Raw genomic sequence first — 22959 nt, 5'->3', positions numbered from 1 at the left:
CTATAGGGCGCCCCCTATGAACCCGGGGGTGTCAGCGCCCTATAAGTGCCGGAATGCGCAGGACACCCCTATAGGGCCAGCGCTATACGGGAGCGGCTGCAGTGGTCACGTGCACGCCGCCCGGGTCACGTGTCCCCGCCCCTCCTTCTCAGTGGCCCCGCCCACGCCCGACCACCCAATCAGAGCCGCCGAGCGCGCCAATGGCGGCGAGCGACGCCGCCGAGACGTTGCGACGCCCCGCCCTCCCCTGGAGGGGGCGTGGCTTTGCTGGTGGGAGTGGCGGCCTCTTCACCCAATAGCTAGGGGAGCACGGGGGCGGGCGGGCCAATGAAGCGCGTCCGTTCCCGCCGGCCTCCGATAAGGGGCGGGGCGCGGCGGCGAAGGGGCGTGGCGGTCGCTGGCCAATCGGGGGCGAGGGGGCGGGGCTAGCGGGGCCGGCCGGGACGCGGCGGTCGCGGTCGCGGAGCGGTGAGTTGGGGGGGGGGGGGAACGACACCGGGGACCACGTGACCCCGGGCCCGGGTCACCTGCCCCCTCCCCTATATGGCCTGACCCACGTGGCTTGACCCCCCCTATAGACCGCGACCCCCCCCTTCCCCCCTGGCCTCCCGCTATAGGGGCCTGGACCCACGTGACACCCCCCCCCCCCATAGCCCGGGGTCCCCTATAGGGGCCGTGACCCAAGTAACCCCCCCAATATGTCCCAGGCCATAGGGGACCCCGGCCGGTGTGTCTGTGTCCCCCCCCCAATAGGTCTGGGACCCCCTATAGACCAGGCCCATCCTATAGGGACCAAGACCACTCTGCATGAGCCCCCCTTTAAGGCCTGGCCCCCCATACAGGGCCTGTGACTCCCTATAGGCACATATAGACTTGGTGCCTTTATAGTGGCCAGGGTCCCTCTGCATAAGCCCCCCATCAACCCCTTATATGAGCTGAGGTTTCCTGTAAGGCCTAGGAGCCTCTATAGGGCCTGGGACTTCCTATAAACCAGGCTCCTATAGGCTTAATCCCCCTATAGGGACCAAGAGCCCTCTGCGCGGGTCCCCCTCATCAGCCCTCTATAGTGGCTGGGAAAAGGACGGAAAAGAGCTCCCTCTATAGGCCTGAGACCTGCTATAGCCCAGGTCTCCTATAGGACCAAGACCCCTTTGCATCAGCCCTCTATACCAGCTGGGACCCCCACTAGGGCTTGGGACCCCTTATAGCCCAGGTCTCCTATAGGACCAAGACCCCTTTGCATCAGCCCTCTATACCAGCTGGGACCCCCACTAGGGCTTGGGACCCCCTATAGACCAGGTCTCCTATAGGACCGAGACCCCTTTGCATCAGCCCTCTATACCAGCTGGGACCCCCACTAGGGCTTGGGACCCCCTATAGACCAGGTCTCCTATAGGACCAAGACCCCTTTGCATCAGCCCCCCCCCCCCCCCCAACAGCCCTCTATACCCCTCTATAAGGCTTGGGACCCCCTATAGATCAGGTCTCCTATAGGATCAGGTCCCCTAGTCCCCTGTAGGACCAAGACTGCTCTGCATCAGTCCCCCCATCAGCCCTCTATACTGGTTGTGACCCCCTATAGGGCCTGGGAACTACTATAGACCAGGTGACTTATAGACTAGGTCCCCTATAGGACCAGATCCCCTAGTTCCCTATAGGACCAAGATCCCTCTGCATCAGTCTTCCCCCCAATCAGCCCTCTATACTGGCTGTGACCCCCTATAGGGCCTGGCAGCCCCTGTAGACCAGGTCCCCTATAGACTTGGTCCTTCCTAGAGCCCCAGTATGGCCCAGTGCTCCCAGTCTGGCCCCACCGGGCAGCTCACCCGTGGGGCCACACGGGGCCATAGAGGGCCATACGTGCCCCGCGGGGCCGTATGGAGCCATAGGCGCCCGGAGGGAGGGGGCGTCGGGGGCCGTATGGACTTTGCCCCGTGGGTCAATGATTCACGCGGGCGGCGGGTGGCGGGGGCGGGGAGCCGCGGGCCGGGCGTGCGAGGGCGCGTGCGAGGGGCGTGCGACGGCGGGCGGGCGGCGGCGAGTCCCGGCCTGCCCGCGGTGAGGGGCAGCCAGAGGGCAGGCGAGGGGCGCGCGTGGAGGAGGCGCTCGTGCGAGGGGCGCTCGTGGAAAAGGTACTTGTGCAAAGGGGGGTGCTCGTGCAAGGGGGGCTCGTGCAAAGGGGGGCTTGTGGAAAAGGTACTCGCGCAAGAGGGGCTCGTGCAAAGGGGGCTTGTGCAAGGGGGGCTTGTGGAAAAGGTACTCGTGCGAGGGAGGTGCTTGTGCAAGAGGGGATCGTGCAAAGGGGGAGCTTGTGCAAGGGGGGCTCGTGGAAAAGGTACTCATGCAAGGGGGATGCTTGTGCAAAAGGTGGTCGTGCAAAGGGGGCTTGTGCAAGGGGGGCTCGTGCAAAGGGGGGCTTGTGGAAAAGGTACTCGTGCAAAGGGGGCTTGTGCAAGGGGGGCTTGTGGAAAAGGTACTCGTGCGAGGGAGGTGCTTGTGCAAGAGGGGATCGTGCAAAGGGGGAGCTTGTGCAAGGGGGGCTCGTGGAAAAGGTACTCATGCAAGGGGGATGCTTGTGCAAAAGGTGGTCGTGCAAAGGGGGCTTGTGGAAGAGGCGCTCGTGCGATGGGCGCTCGTGCAAAGAGGGGCTCATGGAAAAGGTGGTCGTGCAAAGGGGGGCTCGTGCAAAGGGGGCTTGTGGAAGAGGTGCTAGTGCGAGGGGCACTTGTGCAAAGGGGGGCTCATGGAAAAGGTGCTCGTGGTGCTTGTGCAAGAGGTGGTCGTGCAAATGGGGGCTCGTGCAAAGGGGGTCTCGTGGAAAAGGTGCTCGCGCAAGAGAGGTGCTCGTGCAAAGGGGGGCTTGTGGAGAAGGTACTCGTGCAAGGGGGTTGTTTGTGCAAGAGGTGGTTGTGCAAGGGGGGCTCGTGCAAGGGGGGCTCATGGAAAAGGTACTCATGTGAGGGGGCCTCGTGCAAAGGGGGCTCGAGGGGGTGCTTGTGGAAGGGGCGTGCTTGTGCAAAAGGCAGTCGTGCAAGGGGGGCTCATGCAAGGGAGGGGCTTGTGCAAGGGGTCCTTTTGCAAAGCTCATGCAAAGCTCCTCATGCGAGGGCGGGTTTGCACGTGTGCATGGGACACACGTGTCACAACCCCCTCCCCCCCGTTAACGTACCCCTGCTAATTAAGGGGGGGGTGTGGGATTCTCCAGTGTCTCATATAGGGTTGTGCAAGGGCTGGGGGTGGGGGGCCCTCCCAGACGCCTGGGTCCTTTCCTGAGGGTTTGGGGGTCAAAGGGCACTGGGGGAAAGGTCGCAGGGGAGGGGGTGGCCCGGGTACCTGGGTCCCTTCTGGGAAAATTGGGTGGGGGGGAGGGAGGAGATTCTCCACCATCCCCTACAGGGGATGTGGGTGTTTTTTGGTTGGGAAGAGGGGGTGTCAAAGGGCACTGGGGCAAAGGTGAGCGGCCCCAGATGCCTGGGTCCCTTCTGGGAAAGGGGGAGGGAGGTGGGGATTCTCCACTGGCTTGTATAGGGTTGTGCTGGCAGCGGATTTTGGGGGGCTGCCGGCTGCCACGCTGACCTGCGACACCCCACCCCACCCCCATCTCCCCCACTCGTGTGTCGTCCTCCCCAAGATGTTGCAGCGATGCGTCCCCCGCGGGGGCCGGGCCCTCCTGGGGGTGCGGCTGCTGCGGGGTCCCCCCGCGACCACCCGCCCCGTCAGCTACCAGCCCATCCGCAAGGTCCTAGTGGCCAACCGAGGTGAGTGACAGCCCTGGGGACACCCCAATGTCCCCCAGGACCCCCCATGTTCCCCAGGTCCTCCTTTGTCCCCTCCATCCCCCACCATGTCCCCTCGGTGCCCCCCCTTGTCCCCTCCATCCCCCACCATGTCCCCTGGGTGCCCCCCCTTGTCCCCTCCATTCCCCCTATGTCTCCTTGGTGCCCCCCCATGTCCCCTCAGTGCCCCCCCTTGTCCCCTCCATCCCCTCCATCCCCCCCTTGTCCCCTGGCTGCCCCCCCTTGTCCCCTCCACCCCCCCATATCCCCCCATGTCCCCTGGGTGCCCCCCCTTTGCCCCCCCCCCCCATGTCCCCTGAGTGCTCTGGGGTCAACCCCAGCCCCATTGTGTCCCCCCCCCCCCTTTGTCCCCTGGCTGCCCCACCTTGTCCCCTCCATCCCCCACCATGTCCCCTCGGTGCCCCCCCTTGTCCCCTCCATTCCCCCTATGTCTCCTTGGTGCCCCCCCATGTCCCCTCAGTGCCCCCCCTTGTCCCCTCCATCCCCTCCATCCCCCCCTTGTCCCCTGGCTGCCCCCCCTTTGCCCCCCCCCCATGTCCCCTGAGTGCTCTGGGGTCAACCCCAGCCCCATTGTGTCCCCCCCCCCCCTTTGTCCCCTGGCTGCCCCACCTTGTCCCCTCCATCCCCCCCCCATGTCCCCTGGGTCCCTCCCAGGCTGTCCCTATGGGGTGTCCCCAGGGTGTCCCCCTCCCACCAGGGTGTCCCCATCCCCGTGTCCCATCCCCGTGTCCCCAGCGGGTTGGGGTGTCCCTGGGGTGCCCCAGGGGTGTCCCCAAGTCCCCGTGTCCCCCCCCCAAAGGCGAGATCCCCATCCGGGTGTTCCGGGCGTGCACGGAGCTGGGGATCCGGACGGTGGCGGTGTCCCCCTCCCACCTGGGGTGTCCCCATCCCCGTGTCCCCATCCCCGTGTCCCCAGCGGGTTGGGGTGTCCCTGGGGTGCCCCAGGGGTGTCCCCAAGTCCCCGTGTCCCCCCCCCCAAAGGCGAGATCGCCATCCGGGTGTTCCGGGCGTGCACGGAGCTGGGGATCCGGACGGTGGCGGTGTCCCCCTCCCACCTGGGGTGTCCCTATCCCCGTGTCCCCAGCGGGTTGGGGTGTCCCTGGGGTGCCCCAGGGGTGTCCCCAAGTCCCCGTGTCCCCCCCCCAAAGGCGAGATCGCCATCCGGGTGTTCCGGGCGTGCACGGAGCTGGGGATCCGGACGGTGGCCGTGTACTCGGAGCAGGACACGGGGCAGATGCACCGGCAGAAGGCAGACGAGGCCTATTTGGTGGGGAGGGGGCTGCCCCCCGTCCAGGCCTACCTCCACATCCCCGACATCATCCGCGTCGCCCAGGTACCCCCACGGTGGGGACGCTTTGGGGGGGGACACACACACCCCTGTGTCCCCTGGGATGGGGAACGCCTGGGTCCCCTGTGGGGGGACCTATGGGTGAGGGGGAACACTTGGGTCCCCTTTGGGGACACCCAAGGGTTGGGGGGGCATGCCTGGGTCTCCTGGGGGGGGGAACCCATGGGTGGGGTCACGTCTGGGTCCCCTGAGGGGGGACCCATGGGCAGGGGGGATGCTTGAGTCCACTTTGGGGACATCCATGGGGGGCATGCCTGCATCTCCTGGGGGGGAGACCCATGGGTGGGGGGCGTGTCTGGGTCTCCTGGGGTGGGAACCCATGGGTGGGGGGCACGTCTTGGTCCCCTGGGGGTGAAACCAAGGGGTGTGGGGCATGTCTGGGTCTCCTGGTGGGGGGAACCCATGGGCAAGGGGGCACATATGGGTCTCCTGGGGGGGGACATCACTGAGAACCCTATGGGGAGGATGTCTGAGGACCCTATGGGTGGGAACCCATGGGTGGGGGGGCATGCCTGGGTCCCCTATGGGGGCACCCATGGGTGGGGGACATGCCTGGGTCCCCTTGAGGGGGGAACCCATGGGTAGGGGGGAACTCCTGGGTCCCCTGGAGATGAGGCCACTGGGTCCCTGGGTGGGGGGTCTGGGGACAGGGTGCTGAAGGGGGTCACCTGACCCACCTGGCTCTCTGGGTGGGGGGTCTGGGGGTGCTGGGAGTCACGTGACAGCCCCCCTGGACACCTGGGTTCCCCCACAGGAGAATGGGGTGGACGCCATCCACCCGGGGTACGGATTCCTGTCGGAGCGAGCTGACTTCGCCCAGGCTTGCCTGGACGCGGGGGTCCGGTTTGTGGGACCCCCCCCCGCCGTCGTCCGCAAGATGGGGGATAAAGTGGAGGCTCGCGGCATTGCCATCGCTGCCGGTGGGTGGGTGGGGCTGTTATGGGGTTTTGGGGGGGCTTGGGGGGGTATGGGGGAGTTTTAGGGTTATTTGGGGGGAGTTATGGGGTCACTGGGTGGTTATTTGGGGGATATTTGTGGTTTATGGGGTTATTGAAGGAGCAATTGGGAGTAATAGGGTTATTAAGGGAGCGTACTGGGTATTATGTAGTTATTGGGGGGCTACGAGGGGATTATGGGGTTATTAGAGGGAGTTATAGGGGGCTTATGGGGGTTATGGAGTAGTTAAGGGGGTTTGTTGGGGGATTATGAGGGGCTTATGGGGTTATTTGGGGGGCTTATGGGCTTTTGGAGGGGTTTATGGGGGGTTATGAGTTTTTTTGGGGGGATAGTAGGGTTATTCGGGGGGGTTATTGGGGGTTATTAGCCTTTTGGGGGAGTTTTGGGGGGTTGTTGCACGGTATGAGGAGGTTATGGGGTTATCGGGGGGGTTATGGGGTTATTAGGGGGGCTGGGGAGGGTTATGGGGAGGGTTGTGGGTTTATTGGGGAGTTATGGGATTTTGGGGGGGTTATGGGGGTTTATGGGGTTATTGGGTTTTCTGGGAGGATATAAGGATATTGAAGGAAGTAATGGGTGGTTTTGGGGGGATTATGGGGGGCTGTTGGGGGAGTTATGGGGTTATTGGCAATTGTTATGGGGGGATATGGGGTTATTGGGGGGTTACAGGGGGGCTGGGGGGTTGTTGGGGAGCTACAGGGGGGATTATGGGGGGCTATGGGTTCCAGGGGAGGGGGATGGAGTTAAGTGGGCTGGGGGGTTCAGGGCAGGGCGGGGGGAGCAGCGTGTCCCCGATGCCGGCACTGACGGGGCTCCCCCAGGAGTGCCGGTGGTGCCGGGGACGCCGGCGCCGGTGTCGGTGCTCTCGGAGGCGCAGGACTTCGCCCACCGGGTCGGCTTCCCCATCATCTTCAAGGCGGCTTACGGTGGCGGCGGCCGCGGCATGCGGGTGGTCCGTTCCCCCCAGGTATGGGGGACCCCCAGGATCCAGGCCCCAAGGGAGCCCCCCAGCCATGAGACTCCAACATCCAGGACCCCTAATACCCTGAAACCCCCACCCCAAGACACCCCACACCCTAGGACCCCGGCATCCGGACCCCTCGGGACCCCCCCGCCATGGGACCCCAACATCCAAGGCTCCCAGTTCCCCAGGACCCCCACCCCAAGACACCCCCCACCATGGGACCCTGGGATCCAGGCCCCGTGGGACTCCCTGCCATGGGAACCCTGTGTCTGGGACCCCCAATTCCTTGGGACCCCCACCCCAAGACACCCCCCACCATAGGACCCTGGCATCTGGACCCCTTGGGGCCCGCTTGCCATGGGACCTCAGTGTCCAGGACCCCCAGTCGCCTGGGACCCCCACCCCAAGACACCCCCCACCATAGGACCCAGCATCCAGACCCCTTGGGAACCCACCCCACCATGGGACCCTGGTGTCTGGGACCCCCAATTCCCTGGGACCCCTGCCCCAAGACACCCCCCACCATGGGACCCAGACATCCGGAACCCCCCAGTTCCCCAGCAATCCCACCCCAGGACCCCCACCACCACCATGGGACCCACACATCCAGAACCCCCAGTTCCCCAGCAATCCCACCCCAGGACCCCCACCACCACCATGGGACCCGCACATCCAGAACCCCCAGTTCCCCAGCAATCCCACCCCAGGACCCCCACCACCACCATGGGACCCACACATCTGTAACCCCAAAACCCCCTGGGACCCTGAATTCCTCACAACAGCCCCCCAGGCTGTGGACCCACATGGGTGGGGGGTACCCAGGTGGGTCTGGGGGTACCCAAGTGGGGTGGGGAACCCAAGCATTTGGGGGGGAACCCAAGCGTTTGGGAGGGGACCCAAGTGAGTGGGGGGAACCCAGTAGTTTTGGGTGGGACTCAGGTGTCCGGGAGGGGACCCAGGCATCCAGGAGGGGACCCAAGTGGGTGGGGGGCACCCAGAGGTTTTGGGGGGACCCAGGCATCCTGGTGTGTGCAGGAGCTGGAGGAGAGCTTCTCCCGCGCCTCCTCGGAGGCTTTGGCTGCTTTCGGCAACGGGGCCCTTTTCGTGGAGAAATTCATCGAGCGCCCGCGGCACATCGAGGTTCAGATCCTGGGTACGTCGGGGGGCTTTCGGGGGGGGCCCTGGGGGCTTAGGGGGCTGTCCTCAGGGATTCAAGGGAGTCTCCAGGTCCTCTCAGGGTACCCCCAGGGGTTTTTGGGGGTCTGGAGGGGGTGTTGGAGGGTCTGGGGAGGGGTTTGGGGGCAGTTGGGAGGATTTTGGGGTCTGAGGGTTTGGGGGGGCTGGGGTGGAGAGGTTTGGGTGATTAGTTGTGTTCGGGGGGGGTCCTGGTGGGCTTTGTGGGTGGTTCTCAGGGATATGAAGCAGTCTCTGGGTCCTCTCGTAGCACTTCAAGGGGGTTTGGGGGGGTCTAAAGGGGCGTTAAGGGGTCTGGAGAGGGGTTTGGGGGCAGTTGGGAGGTTTTTGGAGTCTGATGGTTTTGGAGGGCTGGGGTGGAGAGGATTGGGGGGCTCAGTTGTGTTTGGGGGCCTGGGGGGGGCAGGAGGTAATGGGAGGAGAGTGGCAGTGCCCAGACAGGGTCCCTTTTTGGGGATGCCTGAACACTTGGGTCCCTCAGTGGGGGGTGTGTGAGGGCACCCGGATGCCTGGGTCCCTTTTGGGGGTGCCCAGACGCCTGGGTCCCCCCCTCTGACCCCACCGCCGTCCCCAGGGGACCAGCACGGGAACGTGGTTCACCTCTACGAGCGGGATTGTTCCATCCAGCGCCGGCACCAGAAGGTGGTGGAGATCGCCCCGGCCGCCCGCCTGCACCCCGACCTCCGCGCCCGCCTGGCCAGCGACGCCGTCCGCCTCGCCCAGCAGGTACCGGCACCCAGGAGTCCGTGGGGGGGACCCAGGGGTTCGGGGGGACACCCAGGAGTTGGGGTGGGAGACCTAGGGGGGACCCATGAGTCCATGGTGGGACCCAAGAGAACATGGGGGACCCAGGAGTTGGGGGGCGGGGGAGGACCCAGGAGTCTGGTTGGAGACCCAAGAGAACATGGGGGGACACCCAGGAGTTCAGGGAAGGGACCCAGGAGTTGGAGTGGGAGACCCAGGAGTCCATGGGGGGACCCAGGAGTTCAGGGTGGGACCCAGGAGTTGGAGTGGGAGACCCAGGAGTCCATGGGGGGACCCAGGAGTTCAGGGTGGGACCCAGGACTCTGGGGAAGGGGACACGCATCCATTCCCCGAGGGACCCAGGAGTCTGGGGTGGGGGGATCCTGCACCCACTCCTGGGGAGCCTAAAGGTGGATCGGGGTACCCAGGAGTCAAGGAGGGCACCTGAACCCACCCCAGGGGACCATAGAATTGGGTGGGGGGACCCAAGAGACCATGGTGGGGTGGGAGGGGACCCAGGAGTCAAGGAGAGGACCTGCAGCCATCTCCAGGGGACCCTAGAATTGGGGGGGGACCCAAGATACCATGGGGGGACCCAGGAATCAAGGAGGGGACCTGCACCCATCCCAGGGGACCCAGGAGTTGGGTGGGGGGACCCAAGAGACCATGGTGGGGTCTGGAGAGGGACCCAGGGGTCCAGTGGGGTGGTGCATGCCCCCCTAGGGTGCTCCAAGGGGACCCCCCAAGGCAAGGCACCATTGGGATGGGGGAACGGGGATGCAGGCGTTTGGGGGGACCCGTGCATCCAGGGTGGGGTGACCCCAGTACTGGGGGGGGGACTGATGGTTTTGGGGGACGCAGGTGGGCTACGAGAACGCGGGGACGGTGGAGTTCCTGGTGGACCAGAGCGGGGATTACTACTTCATCGAGGTCAACTCCCGGCTGCAGGTGGAACACACGGTCACCGAGGAGATCACCGAGTGGGTGCCGGGACCCCTGGGACCCCTGGGGGTGGTGGAGGGGGTACTGGGACCCTTGGGTCCCTGGGGAGTGGCAGAGTGGGTGCCTGGACCCCTGGGTTGCTGGGGGATGGTGGAGTGGGTTCCTGGACCCCTGGGTCCTATGGGCGTGGTGGAGTGGGTGCCGGGACCCCTGGGGGTGGCAGAGCGGGTGCTGGGATCCCCGGTTCTCCTGGGGGTGGCGGCGTGGGACCCCTGGGTTCCCCTGGGGTGGCAGAGTGGGTGCCCAGACCCCCGGTTCCCATGGGGGTGGTGGAGTGGGTGCTGGGACCCCTGGGGGTGGCGGGGTGGGTGCTAGGACCTCCAGTTCCCCTGGGGGCGGTGGAGTGGGTACCCGGACCCCTGGGTCCCCTTGGGGTGGCAGAGTGGGTGCCCAGACCCCCAGTTCCCATGGGGGTAGTGGAGTGGGTGCTGGGACCCCTGGGGGTGGCGGAGTGGGACCCCTGGCTCCCCTTGGGGTGGCGGAGTGGGTGCCCAGACCCCCGGTTCCCATGGGGGTGGTGGAGTGGGTGCCAGGACCCCTGGGGGTGGCAGAGCAGGTGCCAGGACTCCTGGTTCTCTTGGGGGTGGTGGAGTGGGTGCCTGGACCCCCGGGTCCCCTGGGGTTGGTGGCGTGGGTCCCCAGTCCCCTGGTGGTGGCTGAGTGGGTGCTAGGACCCCCAGTTCCCCTGGGGGTGGCGGAGTGGGTACCCGGACCCCTGGCTCCCCTTGGGGTGGCGGAGTGGGTGCCCAGACCCCCAGTTCCCATGGGGGTGGCGGCGTGGGTGCCGGGACCCCTGGGGGTGGCGGAGTGGGACCCCTGGCTCCCCTTGGGGTGGCAGAGTGGGTGCCCAGACCCCCGGTTCCCATGGGGGTGGCGGAGTGGGTGCCGGGACCCCTGGGGGTGGCAGAGTGGGACCCCTGGCTCCCCTTGGGGTGGCAGAGTGGGTGCCCAGACCCCCGGTTCCCATGGGGGTGGTGGAGTGGGTGCCGGGACCCCTGGGGGTGGCAGAGTGGGACCCCTGGCTCCCCTTGGGGTGGCAGAGTGGGTGCCCAGACCCCCGGTTCCCATGGGGGTGGCGGAGTGGGTGCCGGGACCCCTGGGGGTGGCGGAGTGGGACCCCTGGCTCCCCTTGGGGTGGCAGAGTGCGTGCCCAGACCCCCGGTTCCCCTGGGGGTGGCGGAGTGGGACCCCTGGGGGTGGCAGAGTGGGACCCCTGGGTCCCCTTGGGGTGGCAGAGTGGGTGCCCAGACCCCCGGTTCCCATGGGGGTGGCGGAGTGGGTGCCGGGACCCCTGGGGGTGGCGGAGTGGGTGCCGGGACCCCCGGGTGCCCCCCGGTGACACCCGGACAGCGTGGACCTGGTCCACGCGCAGCTGCAGGTGGCGGCGGGCCGGTCGCTGCCGGAGCTGGGCTTGCGGCAGGAGAGCATCCGGGTGAACGGCTGCGCCATCCAGTGCCGCGTCACCACCGAGGACCCCGCCCGCAGCTTCCAGCCCGACACAGGCCGCATCGAGGTGCCCCCCCTGGACCCCCCCACCCCCAGGAACCCCCCCAGCCCGGGAGCCCCCACCCCAGGAGCCCCCAACCCTAGAAACCCTCACCCCGGGACCCCCCACCCATGGGACTCCCCCACCCCAGGAGCCCCCCCAGCCCGGGATCCCCCACCTCAGGAGCCCCCAACCCTAGAAACCCTCACCCCAGGACCCCCCAACCCCGGGAACCCCCACCCCCAGGAACCCCCCCACCTCAAGAGCCCCCAACCCTAGAAACCCTCACCCCGGGACCCCACCCCCAGGAACCCCCAACCCCGGGACACCCCCAGCCTGGGATCCCTCACCCCAGGACCCCCCAACCCTGGGAACCCCCCACCCCAGGATCCCCCATCTCAGGACCCCCCACCCCCGGGAACACCCCAACCCACAGGAACCCCCCACCCCAGGATCCCCCACCCCAGGAGCCCCCAACTCTAGAAACCCTCACCCCGGGACCCCCCACCCATGGGACTCCCCCACCCCCAGGAACCCCCAACCCCGGGACACCCCCAGCCTGGGATCCCTCACCCCAGGACCCCCCAACCCTGGGAACCCCCCACCCCAGGATCCCCCATCTCAGGACCCCCCACCCCCGGGAACACCCCAACCCACAGGAACCCCCCACCCCAGGATCCCCCACCCCAGGAGCCCCCAACTCTAGAAACCCTCACCCCGGGACCCCCCACCCATGGGACTCCCCCACCCCCAGGAACCCCCAACCCCGGGACACCCCCAGCCTGGGATCCCTCACCCCAGGACCCCCCAACCCTGGGAACCCCCCACCCCAGGATCCCCCATCTCAGGACCCCCCACCCCCGGGAACACCCCAACCCACAGGAACCCCCCACCCCAGGAGCCCCCAACCCTAGAAACCCTCACCCCGGGACCCCCCAACCCTGGGAACCCCCCACCCCAGGATCCCCCATCTCAGGACCCCCCACCCCCCAGGAACACCCCAACCCACAGGATCCCCCACCCCAGGACCCCCCAACCCTAGAAACCCTCACCCCAGGACCCCCCAACCCTGGGATCCCCCCACCCCAGGGATCCCCCCACCCCGGGGATCCCCCCACGCCAGGGATCTCCCCAACCTTGGGACCCCACCATAGGACCCTGTCCTGGGACCTGCCTTGAGACTCCTATGGGAGCCCCTTGTGAAACCCCCATGGACACCCCAAACCACCCCCAGGACCTCCCTGTGGGACCCCTCTTGGGATCCCCCATGAAAGCACCTGGGGACCCCTCTAGGACCCCTCAGCATGGGACCCTCATGGGACCCCTTTGTGTTCCTAACCCCATGGGACCCCCCTTGGGTGTCCCCGCCCACTATGGGATGCCCCCTTGGGACCCCTCTTGGGTCCCCGACCCACCCTGGGACCCCCCCTTTGGCCCCCCCCCATGGGAACCCCCTTCAGTCACCCTGCATGTGACCCCCCGCTGTGGGACCCCCCACCATGGGACCCCCGTGGAATCCCCCCTTGGATCCTCCCATGGGACCCCCCATAGTGGGACCCCCCTTGGGCCCCCCATGGCAGCACCCCTAGGATCCCCCCATGGGACCCCCCCCGTGGGACTCAACTCAGGACACCCCCTTTGGGACCCCTTTGGGACCCCCATATAGGATCCATAGGTGCCTGCAGGAGGCTCTATAAGGGTCTGGGGAGCCACATAGACCCCATAGGTGCCTATAGGAGACTCTATAGGGGCTCTATGAGGCGCAGCAGTGCTCCTAGGAGGCTCTATAGGGTCTGTGCAGGACTCTATATGGCCTGTGGGTGCCTATAGGGTTCCCTATAGGGACTCTGTGGTGCCATATAGGGTCCATAGGTGCCTGTAGGAAGCTCTGTAGGGTCTCTGTAAGTTGGGGGGAGCCCGTAGGAGGCTCTGTGTGGTGGGTGGGTGCCCAGAGGAGGCTCTACAGGGTCTCCACAGGAACCTATAAGGCCTGTAGATGCCTATAGAGGTATCTGTAGGGTCTGGGGGTGCCCCTGTGAGGTTCTAGGGGGACTCTGTGGGGTGGGTGGGTGCCTGTAGGAGGCTCAGTGGGGCAGTGGGGTGCTCAAAGGATTCCCTATAGGGTCTCCACAGAACCCTATAAGGCCTGTAGATGCCTATAGAGGTATCTATAGGGTCTGGGGGTGCCCCTGTGAGGTTCTAGGGGGGCTCTGTGGGGTGGGTGGGTGCCTGTAGGAGGCTCAGTGGGGCAGTGAGGTGCCCAGAGGATTCCCTATAGGGTCTCCACAGGACCCTATAAGGCCTGTAGATGCCTATAGAGGTATCTATAGGGTCTGGGGGTGCCCCTGTGAGGTTCTAGGGGGGCTCTGTGGGGTGGGTGGGTGCCTGTAGGAGGCTCAGTGGGGCAGTGGGGTGCTCAAAGGAGGCCCTATAGGGTCTCCACAAGACCCCACAGGGCCTCGTGGGTGCCTATAGGGTCCTCTATAGGGTCCGGGGGTGCCGGCAGGTGTTCCGCAGCGGCGAGGGGATGGGGATCCGCCTGGACGGGGCGTCGGCTTTCCAGGGGGCCCTGATCTCCCCCCACTACGACTCGCTGCTGGTGAAAGTGGTGGCCCACGGGCCCGACCAGCCGGCCGCCGCCGCCAAGATGAGCCGGGCCCTGGCCGAGTTCCGCATCCGCGGGGTCAAGGTGGGGCACGGGGAGGGGGAGGCCCTCGTGCAACGCACGACGGGGGCGTGGGGCGGGGGGGAGAGGCACGGGGGAGTGGCGGGGGGGCCACTCGTGCGATATACAGGGGCCCTCGTGCAACGCACGGAGGGGTGGGGGCGTGCGATTGCGCCAGGAGGATTTGGGGGTGCTCTCGTGCGATGCACGGGGGTCCCCGTGCAACATGCAATGGGGTAGAGGGGTCGTGCAATGCACCGGGGAACTTGTGCGACTCACTGGGTGATGTGGGGGGGCCCCTTGTGCGATGCACGATGGGGCAGGGGGCTCGTGCAACACACCAGGGGACTCGTGCGATGCCGAGAGGGGTATTGGGGGCTCTCGTGCAACGCACTGGGGGACTCGTGCAAGGCACAGGATGCTGTGGGGGGGCCCCTTGTGCGATGCACGATGGGGCAGGGGGCTCGTGCAATGCACGAGGAGGCGGGAGGGGTTGTGCACTGCACCGGGGGTCCCCGTGCATCGCGCGAAGGGGACGCTCCCCCCCGCCCTGGTGCATCGCACGAGGAGGTGGGGGGCGGAGGAGGAGGAGGGTGGCCGGCCCCTCGTGCGTCGCACGCTGACGGACGCGTCTCGCGCAGACGAACATCCCGTTCCTGCAGAACGTCTTGGCCCACCCCCAGTTTTTGGGGGGCGCCGTCGACACCCAGTTCATCGATGAGAACCCCGAACTCTTCCACCTCCGGCCCGGCCAGAATCGGGCCCAGAAGTTGCTTCATTACCTGGGTATGGGGGGGGGGGTGTTTTCCTTGGGGGTTCGAAGGGGTCTGTGCGGGGGTTATAAGGTAGCTCTGGGGGGGCTCTGGGGGCCTTTTAGAGGTCCCTAAGTGGGGCTGGGGGGTCCCTGGGGGGCTCTAAGGGGTCTTGGTGGGGGCTGGGAGGGGTCTTGGGAGACCCTGGGCGGGGGAGGGGTTGGGGACCATGGGGGCTTATGGGGAACTCGGGGGCGGGGGGGGGCCCTGGGGGCTCCAAGGGGTCCCTGGGGGGGGTGTCTTTGGGGATGTGAGGGGTCCCTGAAGAGTCTAAGGAGTCCCTGGGGGGGGTCTTTGGGGGCCCTGGGGGGACCCTGGGGGTTTAGATGTTACTGGGGGGACTGGGAGGGGTCTTGGGGGCACCCTGGGGGCTCTAAGGGGTCCCAGGGGGGATCTTTGTGGGCCCTGGGGCTCTAGGGGTGCTTGGAGGGGGCTGGGGGTGTCTTGGGGGTTCTGTGGGGGGGGTCTTTGGGGGCCTTGGGGTTCTAGGGGGACTTTGGGGGGAGTCTTTGGGGCAACCCTGGGGGCTCTAGGGGGCCTCTGGGGGGTCTCTGGGGGCTTTTAGAGGTCCCTGGGGGTCTGGAAAGGGTCTTGGGGGGACCCTGGGGGCTCTAAGGGGTCCCAGGGGGGGTCTTTGTGGGCCCTGGGTCTCTAAAGGGGTATGGGGGGGCTGGGAGGGGTCTTGGGGGGTCTGGGGGCTCTAAAGGGGTACGGGGGGGGATGGGAGGGGTCTTGGGGGGCCATAGAGGGGTCTGGGGGCTCTAAGGGGTCCCTGGGGGGACCTCAGGGGTCTTGTGGTGCCATGGGGGGGACCCTGGAGGCTCTGTGGGGGTCCCTGGGGAGCTGGGAGGGGTCTTGGGGGGCTCTGTGGGGGGTCTGGGGGCTTCCTGGGGGCTCTCAGAGGTCCTTCGGGGGTTCGGGGGGGGGGGGCCTTGGGGGGCATTAGGGAGGGTCTGGGGGGGAACTGGGGGGGCCTGGGAGGGGGCCCTCGGGGGTCTGGGGGGACCTTGGAAGGTTTTTGGGGGGGTGGGGGGCGACCACCCCCCTCCCCGACCACGTGTGTGTGTGTCCCCCCCCCAGGTCACGTGATGGTGAACGGCCCCAGCACCCCCCTCCCCGTGAAGGCGAAGGCGGCGCTGGTGGAGCCCAACCCCCCCCCGGTGCCCATGGGTGAGCGGGGGAGGGGCAGGACGCGGCACGTATGTGGCGTGTGCGACGCCCGGGCCTCGGCGCGTGGGCGAGGCGTGTGCCCGGCGGGCGTGGGGCTTAGCGTGCGCTTGGCATGCGCGGGGCGGGGCAGGGCGTGTGCGGGGACATACGTGCCGTGTATGTGCGATGCGTGTGCTCGGCATGTGCGCGGCAAGCCGTACCGTGCGCTTCAGGCGTGTGCGTGGCGTGCTGTAGCGTGTGCGTGGCATCCCATAGCATGTGCACAGCGTGTGCTTGCCGTGTGCGTGACATGAGCAGAGCGTTCCATGGCATGTGAATGGCGTGTGCACAGCATGTGCATGGCGTGTGCTTGCCATGTCCATGGCGTGTGGATGGCGTGTGCACAGCATGTCCATGGCGTGTGCCTGCCATGTCCATGGCGTGTGGATGGCATGTGCACAGCATGTGCATGGCGTGTGCCTGCCATGTCCATGGCGTGTGGATGGCATGTGCACAGCATGTGCATGGCGTGTGCCTGCCATGTCCATGGCGTGTGGATGGCGTGTGCACAGCATGTGCATGGCGTGTGCTTGCCATGTCCATGGCGTGTGGATGGCGTGTGCACAGCATGTGCATGGCGTGTGCTTGCCATGTCCATGGCGTGTGGATGGCGTGTGCACAGCATGTGCATGGCGTGTGCTTGCCATGTCCATGGCGTGTGAATGGCGTGTGCACAGCATGTCCATGGCGTGTGCTTGCCATGTCCATGGCGTGTGGATGGCGTGTGCACAGCATGTGCATGGCGTGTGCCTGCCATGTCCATGGCGTGTGGATGGCGTGTGCACAGCATGTGCATGGCGTGTGCCTGCCATGTCCATGGCGTGTGGATGGCGTGTGCACAGCATGTGCATGGCGTGTGCCTGCCATGTCCATGGCGTGTGGATGGCGTGTGCACAGCAAGTGCATGGCGTGTGCCTGCCATGTCCATGGCGTGTGGATGGCGTGTGCACAGCATGTCCATGGCGTGTGCCTGCCATGTCCACGGCGTGTGGATGGCGTGTGCACAGCATGTCCATGGCGTGTGCTTGCCATGTCCATGGCGTGTGGATGGCGTGTGCACAGCAAGTGCATGGCGTGTGCCTGCCATGTCCATGGCGTGTGGATGGCGTGTGCACAGCAAGTGCATGGCGTGTGCCTGCCATGTCCATGGCGTGTGGATGGCGTGTGCACAGCATCCCATAACATGTGCACAGCATGTGCTTGCTGTGTGCATGACATGAGCAGAGCGTTCCACGGCGTGTGAATGGCATGTGCATGGCATGTCCATGGTTTATGTGCTTGCCATGTGCATGGCGTGTGCTTGCCTTGTGCATGTCATTCCATGGCATGTGAATAGCATGTACATGGTGTGTTCATGGCCTATCTGCTTGCCGTGTGCATGGCATGTGCTTGCCATGTCCATGGCACGTGGATGGTGTGTGCAAAGCATTCTGTGGCATGTGGATAGCATGTGCTTGCCATGTGCGTGGTGTGTGCACGGCAGCGTGTGGCGTGTGAATGGCGTGTGCACAGCATGTGCTTGCTGTGTGCATGGCAGGTGCGTGGCAGTCCATGGCATGTGAATGGCGTGTGCATGGCGTGTGCTTCCCGTGTGCGCGGCATGTGCACGGTTTTCCATGGCGTGTGCGTGACATGTGCATGGCATGTGCATTGCATGTGCACAGCGTGTGCATGGCATCCCATGGCGTGTGAATGGTATGTGCATGGCGTGTGCTTCCCGTGTGCATGGCACGTGCACAGTTTTCCATGGCGTGTGCGCGGCATGTGCATGGCGTGTGCTTCCCGTGTGCGTGGCATGTGCACGGCATCCCATGGCGTGTGAATGGTATGTGCATGGCGTGTGCTTCCCGTGTGCGTGGCATGTGCACGGTTTTCCATGGCGTGTGCGCGGCATGTGCATGGTGTGTGCTTCCCGTGTGCGTGGCATGTGCACGGTATCCCATGGCGTGTGAATGGTATGTGCATGGCGTGTGCTTCCCGTGTGCGTGGCATGTGCACGGTTTTCCATGGCGTGTGCTCCGCATGTGCGTTGCGTGTGCTTCCCGTGTGCATGGCATGTGCACGGTTTTCCATGGCGTGTGCGTGACATGTGCATGGCATGTGCATGGCATGTGCACGGCATCTCATGGCGTGTGAATGGTATGTGCATGGCGTGTGCTTCCCGTGTGCACGGCGTGTGCACGGCATCCCATGGCGTGTGCGCGGCATGTGCGTTGCGTGTGCTTCCCGTGTGCACAGCGTGTGCACGGCATCCCATGGCGTGTGCGCGGCATGTGCATGGCGTGTGCTTCCCGTGTGCGTGGCGCGTGCGCGGCGCACCGTGGCGTGTTTATGGCGTGTGCCGTGCGTGTGCCGCCCCCCTCCCCCACTGACACCCCCCCCCCCTCCCCCCCCGGTGCCGCAGGGCCTCCCCCGGCGGGGCTGCGGGCGGTGCTGGAGCGGGAGGGCCCGGGGGGCTTCGCCCGGGCGATCCGGGCTCACCGGGGGTTGCTGCTGACCGACACCACCTTCCGCGACGCCCACCAATCGCTGCTGGCCACCCGCGTCCGCACCCGCGACCTCGCCCGCGTCGCCCCCTTCGTCGCCCACGCCCTCAGCCCCCTCTGCAGCATGGAGACCTGGGGGGGTGAGAGGAGGGGCGGGGCCTCGGGGAGGGGCGGGGCTTCGGGGAGGGGTGTGGTCGGATGGGCGGGGCCTGGGTGGAGTGTCAGGGTGGGGCATGGGTGGGGCACCGTGGGGTTAGGGTGTGCTGGGTTCGTGGGGATGGCTGGGGGTGCTGCAGGGGGCGGGGCTTCGGGGAGGGGCGGGGCCTCGGGGAGGGGTGTGGTCGGCTGGGCGGAGTCTGGGTGGGGTGTCAGGGTGGGGCATGGGTGGGGACCACTGTTGGGCTGGGGTATGCTGGGTTCACGGGGGTGGGGGTGTGCCTCAGGGGGAGGGACCTCAGGGAGGGGCGTGGTCAGACGGGTGGTGCTTTGGGGGCGGAGTCTCCGGGTGGGGCACCGTGGGGCTGGGGCATGCTGCGTCTATGGGGGTGGGTGGGTGTGCCCCAGAGGGTGGGGCTTCAGGGCGGGGCTCCAGGGAGGGGAGGGGCCTCGGGAGGGGTATGCGTGGGCGGAGCCTTGGCAGGGCAGGGCGTCAGGGTGGGGCACTGGGGGGGCACTGTGGGGCTGGGGGTATGCTGGCTTCGTGGTTGTGCCCCAGGGGTGGGGCTTTGGAAAGGGGGTGGGCTTTAGAGGGGTGGGGCAAAAGGGGGGAGCTTGAGAGGGTGTGGTCTCAGGGGTGGGCCATTGGTGGGGGTACCCTGGGGCTGGGGCAGGAGGGGTTATGGGGGGTAGGGGCTGCCCCAGGGGGTGGGGCTTCTATGAGGGGTGGGGTCTTAGGGCGGGGTCTTGAGGGGGTCAGTCATTGGGGTGGGGCATTGGGGGGGGATCTAGAGGCTGGTTCAATGGGAGAGGGCGGGGCTTTGTTGAGGGGCGGGGTCTCAGAGGGCAGGGTTTGGGGGTGTCCCCTAGTGGGCGGGGCTTCATTGAGGGGGCGGGGTCTGGAGGGATGTGCTGGGGTACCTCAGTGGGTGGGGCTACATCAAGGGGCATGGTTGTAAGGGGTGTGGCATTGAGAGGGCGTGGCCTTCCATAGCTGGGACCTAATAGAATCATGGGTGGGGCATCGGGGGACGGGGCTTCGGGGGCGGGGCCTTCCCAGTGCTGGGATTTACAGGGGTCCCCCGGCAGGGTGGGGCTTCACCAAAAGGGCGGAGCTACACAGGGGGCGGGTTTTATGGGCAGGACTTCACCGGGGGGTGGGGCTTTATGGGCTGGGCTTTGTGTGGGGCGGGGCTTCGCAAGGGGTGGGCGTGGCTGGCCCACGGTGACAGGGCGTGTCCGGCAGGCGCCACCTTCGACGTGGCCATGCGGTTCCTGCACGAGTGCCCCTGGGAGCGGCTGCGGGAGCTGCGGCGCCTGGTGCCCAACATCCCCTTCCAGATGCTGCTGCGCGGCGCCAACGCCGTCGGCTACACCAACTACCCCGACAACGTCGTCCACCGGTGGGCGGGGGGGTGGGGGGGGTTGTGGGGGGGCGGGGAGGGATGTGGGGACACGGGGGGACATGGGACATGGAGGGATGTGGGGTGAAGGCACATGGGGGGACTCGGGAGGGGGATATGGGGATGTGGGGGGATGATGGGACATGAACAACATGGGGATGTGGAGGGACATGGTGGGATGAGGGGACATGAGAACATGGCAGGTTTTGGAGGGATGAAGGGACATCAGGACACGGCGGGTCATGGCGTGTTGAGGGGACCTTAGAGCATGGCAGGTCTTGGAGGGATGAAGGGACATCAGGACACGGCGGGTCATGGCGTGTTGAGGGGACCTTAGAGCATGGCAGGTCTTGGAGGGATGAAGGGATATCAGGACACGGCGGGTCATGGCGTGTTGAGGGGACCTTAGAGCATGGCAGGTCTTGGAGGGATGAAGGGATATCAGGACACGGCGGGTCATGGCGTGTTGAGGGGACCTTAGAGCATGGCAGGTCTTGGAGGGATGAAGGGATATCAGGACACGGCGGGTCATGGCGTGTTGAGGGGACATTAGAGCATGGCAGGTCTTGGAGGGATGAAGGGACGTCAGGACACGGCGGGTCATGGCGTGTTGAGGGGACATGAGAACATGGCAGGTCTTGGAGGGATGAAGGGACGTCAGGACACGGCGGGTCATGGCGTGTTGAGGGGACCTTAGAGCATGGCAGGTCATGGAGGGATGAAGGGACGTCAGGACACGGCGGGACATGGCGTGTTGAGGGGAGATGGGAAGATATGAGGACACAGGGAGGGACATGAGGGGACATGGGGACCCCCAGACTTCCCTAACCCCCCGTTTCCCCCCCGCTGGCTTCCGCAGCTTCTGCGAGGTGGCCGTGACCAACGGGATGGACATCTTCCGAGTCTTCGATGCCCTCAACTACCTCCCCAACCTGATCCTGGGGGTGGAGGCGGCCGGGCAGGCGGGGGCGGTGGTGGAGGCCGCCCTCTCCTACACCGGGGACGTGGCCGACCCCACGCGCACCAAGTACACCCTCGACTATTACCTGGGCTTGGCCCGCGAGCTGGTGGCCGCCGGCACCCACATCCTCTGCATCAAGGTTTGGGGGGGGGGTGTGTGACCCTGGGAGGATTTAGGGGTGTCGGGGGGGTGGGGGGGATGGCAGAGGGGGTATGGAGGATGGGAGGGATGATTTGGGGTGGGGTGGGGGAGTTGGGAGAGGAGTGAGGGGATGGGAGGGGGGATTTGGGGGTCTTGGGTGGATGGGAGGGGGGATTTAGTGGGCTTGGGGCAGTAGGGAGAGGGGTGAGGGATGGGAGGGGGGATCTGGGGGTCCTGGGGTGTTGGGAGGGGAGATTTAGGGGGGCTTGGGGTGGTAGGGAGAGGGGTGGGGGGATGTGAGGGGGGATCTGGGGGTCCAGGGGTATTGGCAGGGGAGATTTAGGGGGGCTTGGGGTGGTAGGGAGAGGGGTGAGGGGATGTGAGGGGGGATTTTAGGGTCCAGGGGGTTTGGGAGGGGGGTTATGGGTGTCTTGGGAGATGGGAAGGGGGACTTTGGGGTCTTGGGGGGATGGGAGGGGGGATCTGGGGGCACTGGGGGTGCTGGCTGGGTGGATTGGGGGATCTCGGGTGGATTGGGGGGTCTGGGGGGGCGCTGATAGAGGGAGCTGAGGGATGGGAGGGGGATTTGGGGGTCCAGGGAAGGTTGGGATGGGAAACTGGGGGGCCTGGGATGGGGTTGGGGGGCTGGGAAGTGGATTTGGGGGTCCCCTACTCTCCCAAGACAATGGGGCAACTGCTGGGGGTGGATCATGGTGGGCTGGCGGGGGGGGGTCCCCATGACCCCGCATGACCCTCCCCCTCCCTCCTGACCCCCCCCCCAACCCCCCAGGACATGGCGGGGCTGCTGACGCCAGCGGCCGCCCGGTTGCTGGTGGGGGCCCTTCGGGAGCAGTTCCCCGAGGTGCCGCTGCACGTCCACACCCACGACACCGCCGGGGCCGGTGTCGCCTCCATGTTGGCGGCCGCCAACGCCGGCGCCGACGTGGTGGACGTGGCCGTCGACGCCATGTCCGGCATGACCTCCCAACCCAGCATGGGTGCCTTGGTGGCCTGCGCCCGGGGGACACCCCTCGACACAGGTACGGACACCCCGTGGAAGGGCTGATGCGGTCGTGGAGGTGCCACCATGGTCACAGAGGTGGCGACGTGGTCATGGAGGTGCCGCCATGGTCATAGAGGTGGTGACGTGGTCGTGGAGGTGCCACCATGGTCGTAGAGGTGGCGACGTGGTCGTGGAGGTGCCGCCATGGTCATAGAGGTGGTGACGTGGTCATGGAGGTGCCACCAGGTCATAGAGGTGGTGACGTGGTCATGGAGGTGCCGCCATGGTCATAGAGGTGGTGACGTGGTCATGGAGGTGCCGCCATGGTCATAGAGGTGGTGACGTGGTCGTGGAGGTGCCACCATGGTCGTAGAGGTGGTGACGTGGTCATGGAGGTGCCGCCATGGTCATAGAGGTGGTGACGTGGTCGTGGAGGTGCCACCATGGTCGTAGAGGTGGCGACGTGGTCGTGGAGGTGCCGCCATGGTCGTAGAGGTGGTGACGTGGTTGTGGAGGTGCCGCCATGGTCATAGAGGTGGTGACGTGGTCATGGAGGTGCCGCCATGGTCATAGAGGTGGTGACGTGGTCATGGAGGTGCCACCAGGTCATAGAGGTGGTGACGTGGTCATG

At 66.3% G+C, this 22959-nt stretch overlaps 1 protein-coding gene and 1 long non-coding RNA gene across 6 annotated transcripts in view; both read left to right on the top strand.

Moving 5' to 3' along the window:
• Positions 1-399: 399 nt before the first annotated feature.
• PC (pyruvate carboxylase) overlaps positions 400-22959 on the top strand; it is a 30967-nt gene continuing 8407 nt past the window's right edge. Inside the window, exons 1-16 of one of the 5 annotated variants that reach the window (XM_064437519.1) lie at positions 400-468; positions 3632-3758; positions 4779-5130; positions 5900-6065; positions 6924-7069; positions 8102-8219; positions 8835-8986; positions 9866-9984; positions 11357-11519; positions 13999-14181; positions 14799-14943; positions 16050-16139; positions 18583-18804; positions 20067-20223; positions 21083-21323; positions 22116-22365. In XM_064437519.1, coding sequence (XP_064293589.1) covers positions 3643-3758; positions 4779-5130; positions 5900-6065; positions 6924-7069; positions 8102-8219; positions 8835-8986; positions 9866-9984; positions 11357-11519; positions 13999-14181; positions 14799-14943; positions 16050-16139; positions 18583-18804; positions 20067-20223; positions 21083-21323; positions 22116-22365 — 2620 coding nt within the window. In that variant the 5' untranslated portion in view covers positions 400-468; positions 3632-3642. Of the gene's footprint in view, positions 469-1905; positions 2133-3379; positions 3454-3631; positions 3759-4778; positions 5131-5899; positions 6066-6923; positions 7070-8101; positions 8220-8834; positions 8987-9865; positions 9985-11356; positions 11520-13998; positions 14182-14798; positions 14944-16049; positions 16140-18582; positions 18805-20066; positions 20224-21082; positions 21324-22115; positions 22366-22959 lie in introns of those variants that run through there. The other 4 variants (XM_064437523.1, XM_064437521.1, XM_064437518.1 and 1 more) reach the window with 4 other exon arrangements.
• Positions 2456-2893, top strand: LOC135310292 (uncharacterized). The gene is made up of 3 exons (XR_010370410.1): positions 2456-2490; positions 2585-2823; positions 2872-2893. It is a non-coding gene; the product is annotated as an uncharacterized LOC135310292 (long non-coding RNA).

Source organism: Phalacrocorax carbo, chromosome 32 (genome assembly GCF_963921805.1).
Source record: "Phalacrocorax carbo chromosome 32, bPhaCar2.1, whole genome shotgun sequence".
Taxonomy (NCBI): Eukaryota; Metazoa; Chordata; class Aves; order Suliformes; family Phalacrocoracidae; genus Phalacrocorax; species Phalacrocorax carbo.
Note: the sequence above shows the minus strand (reverse complement) of the source record. Positions and strands in the feature narration are given on the sequence as shown.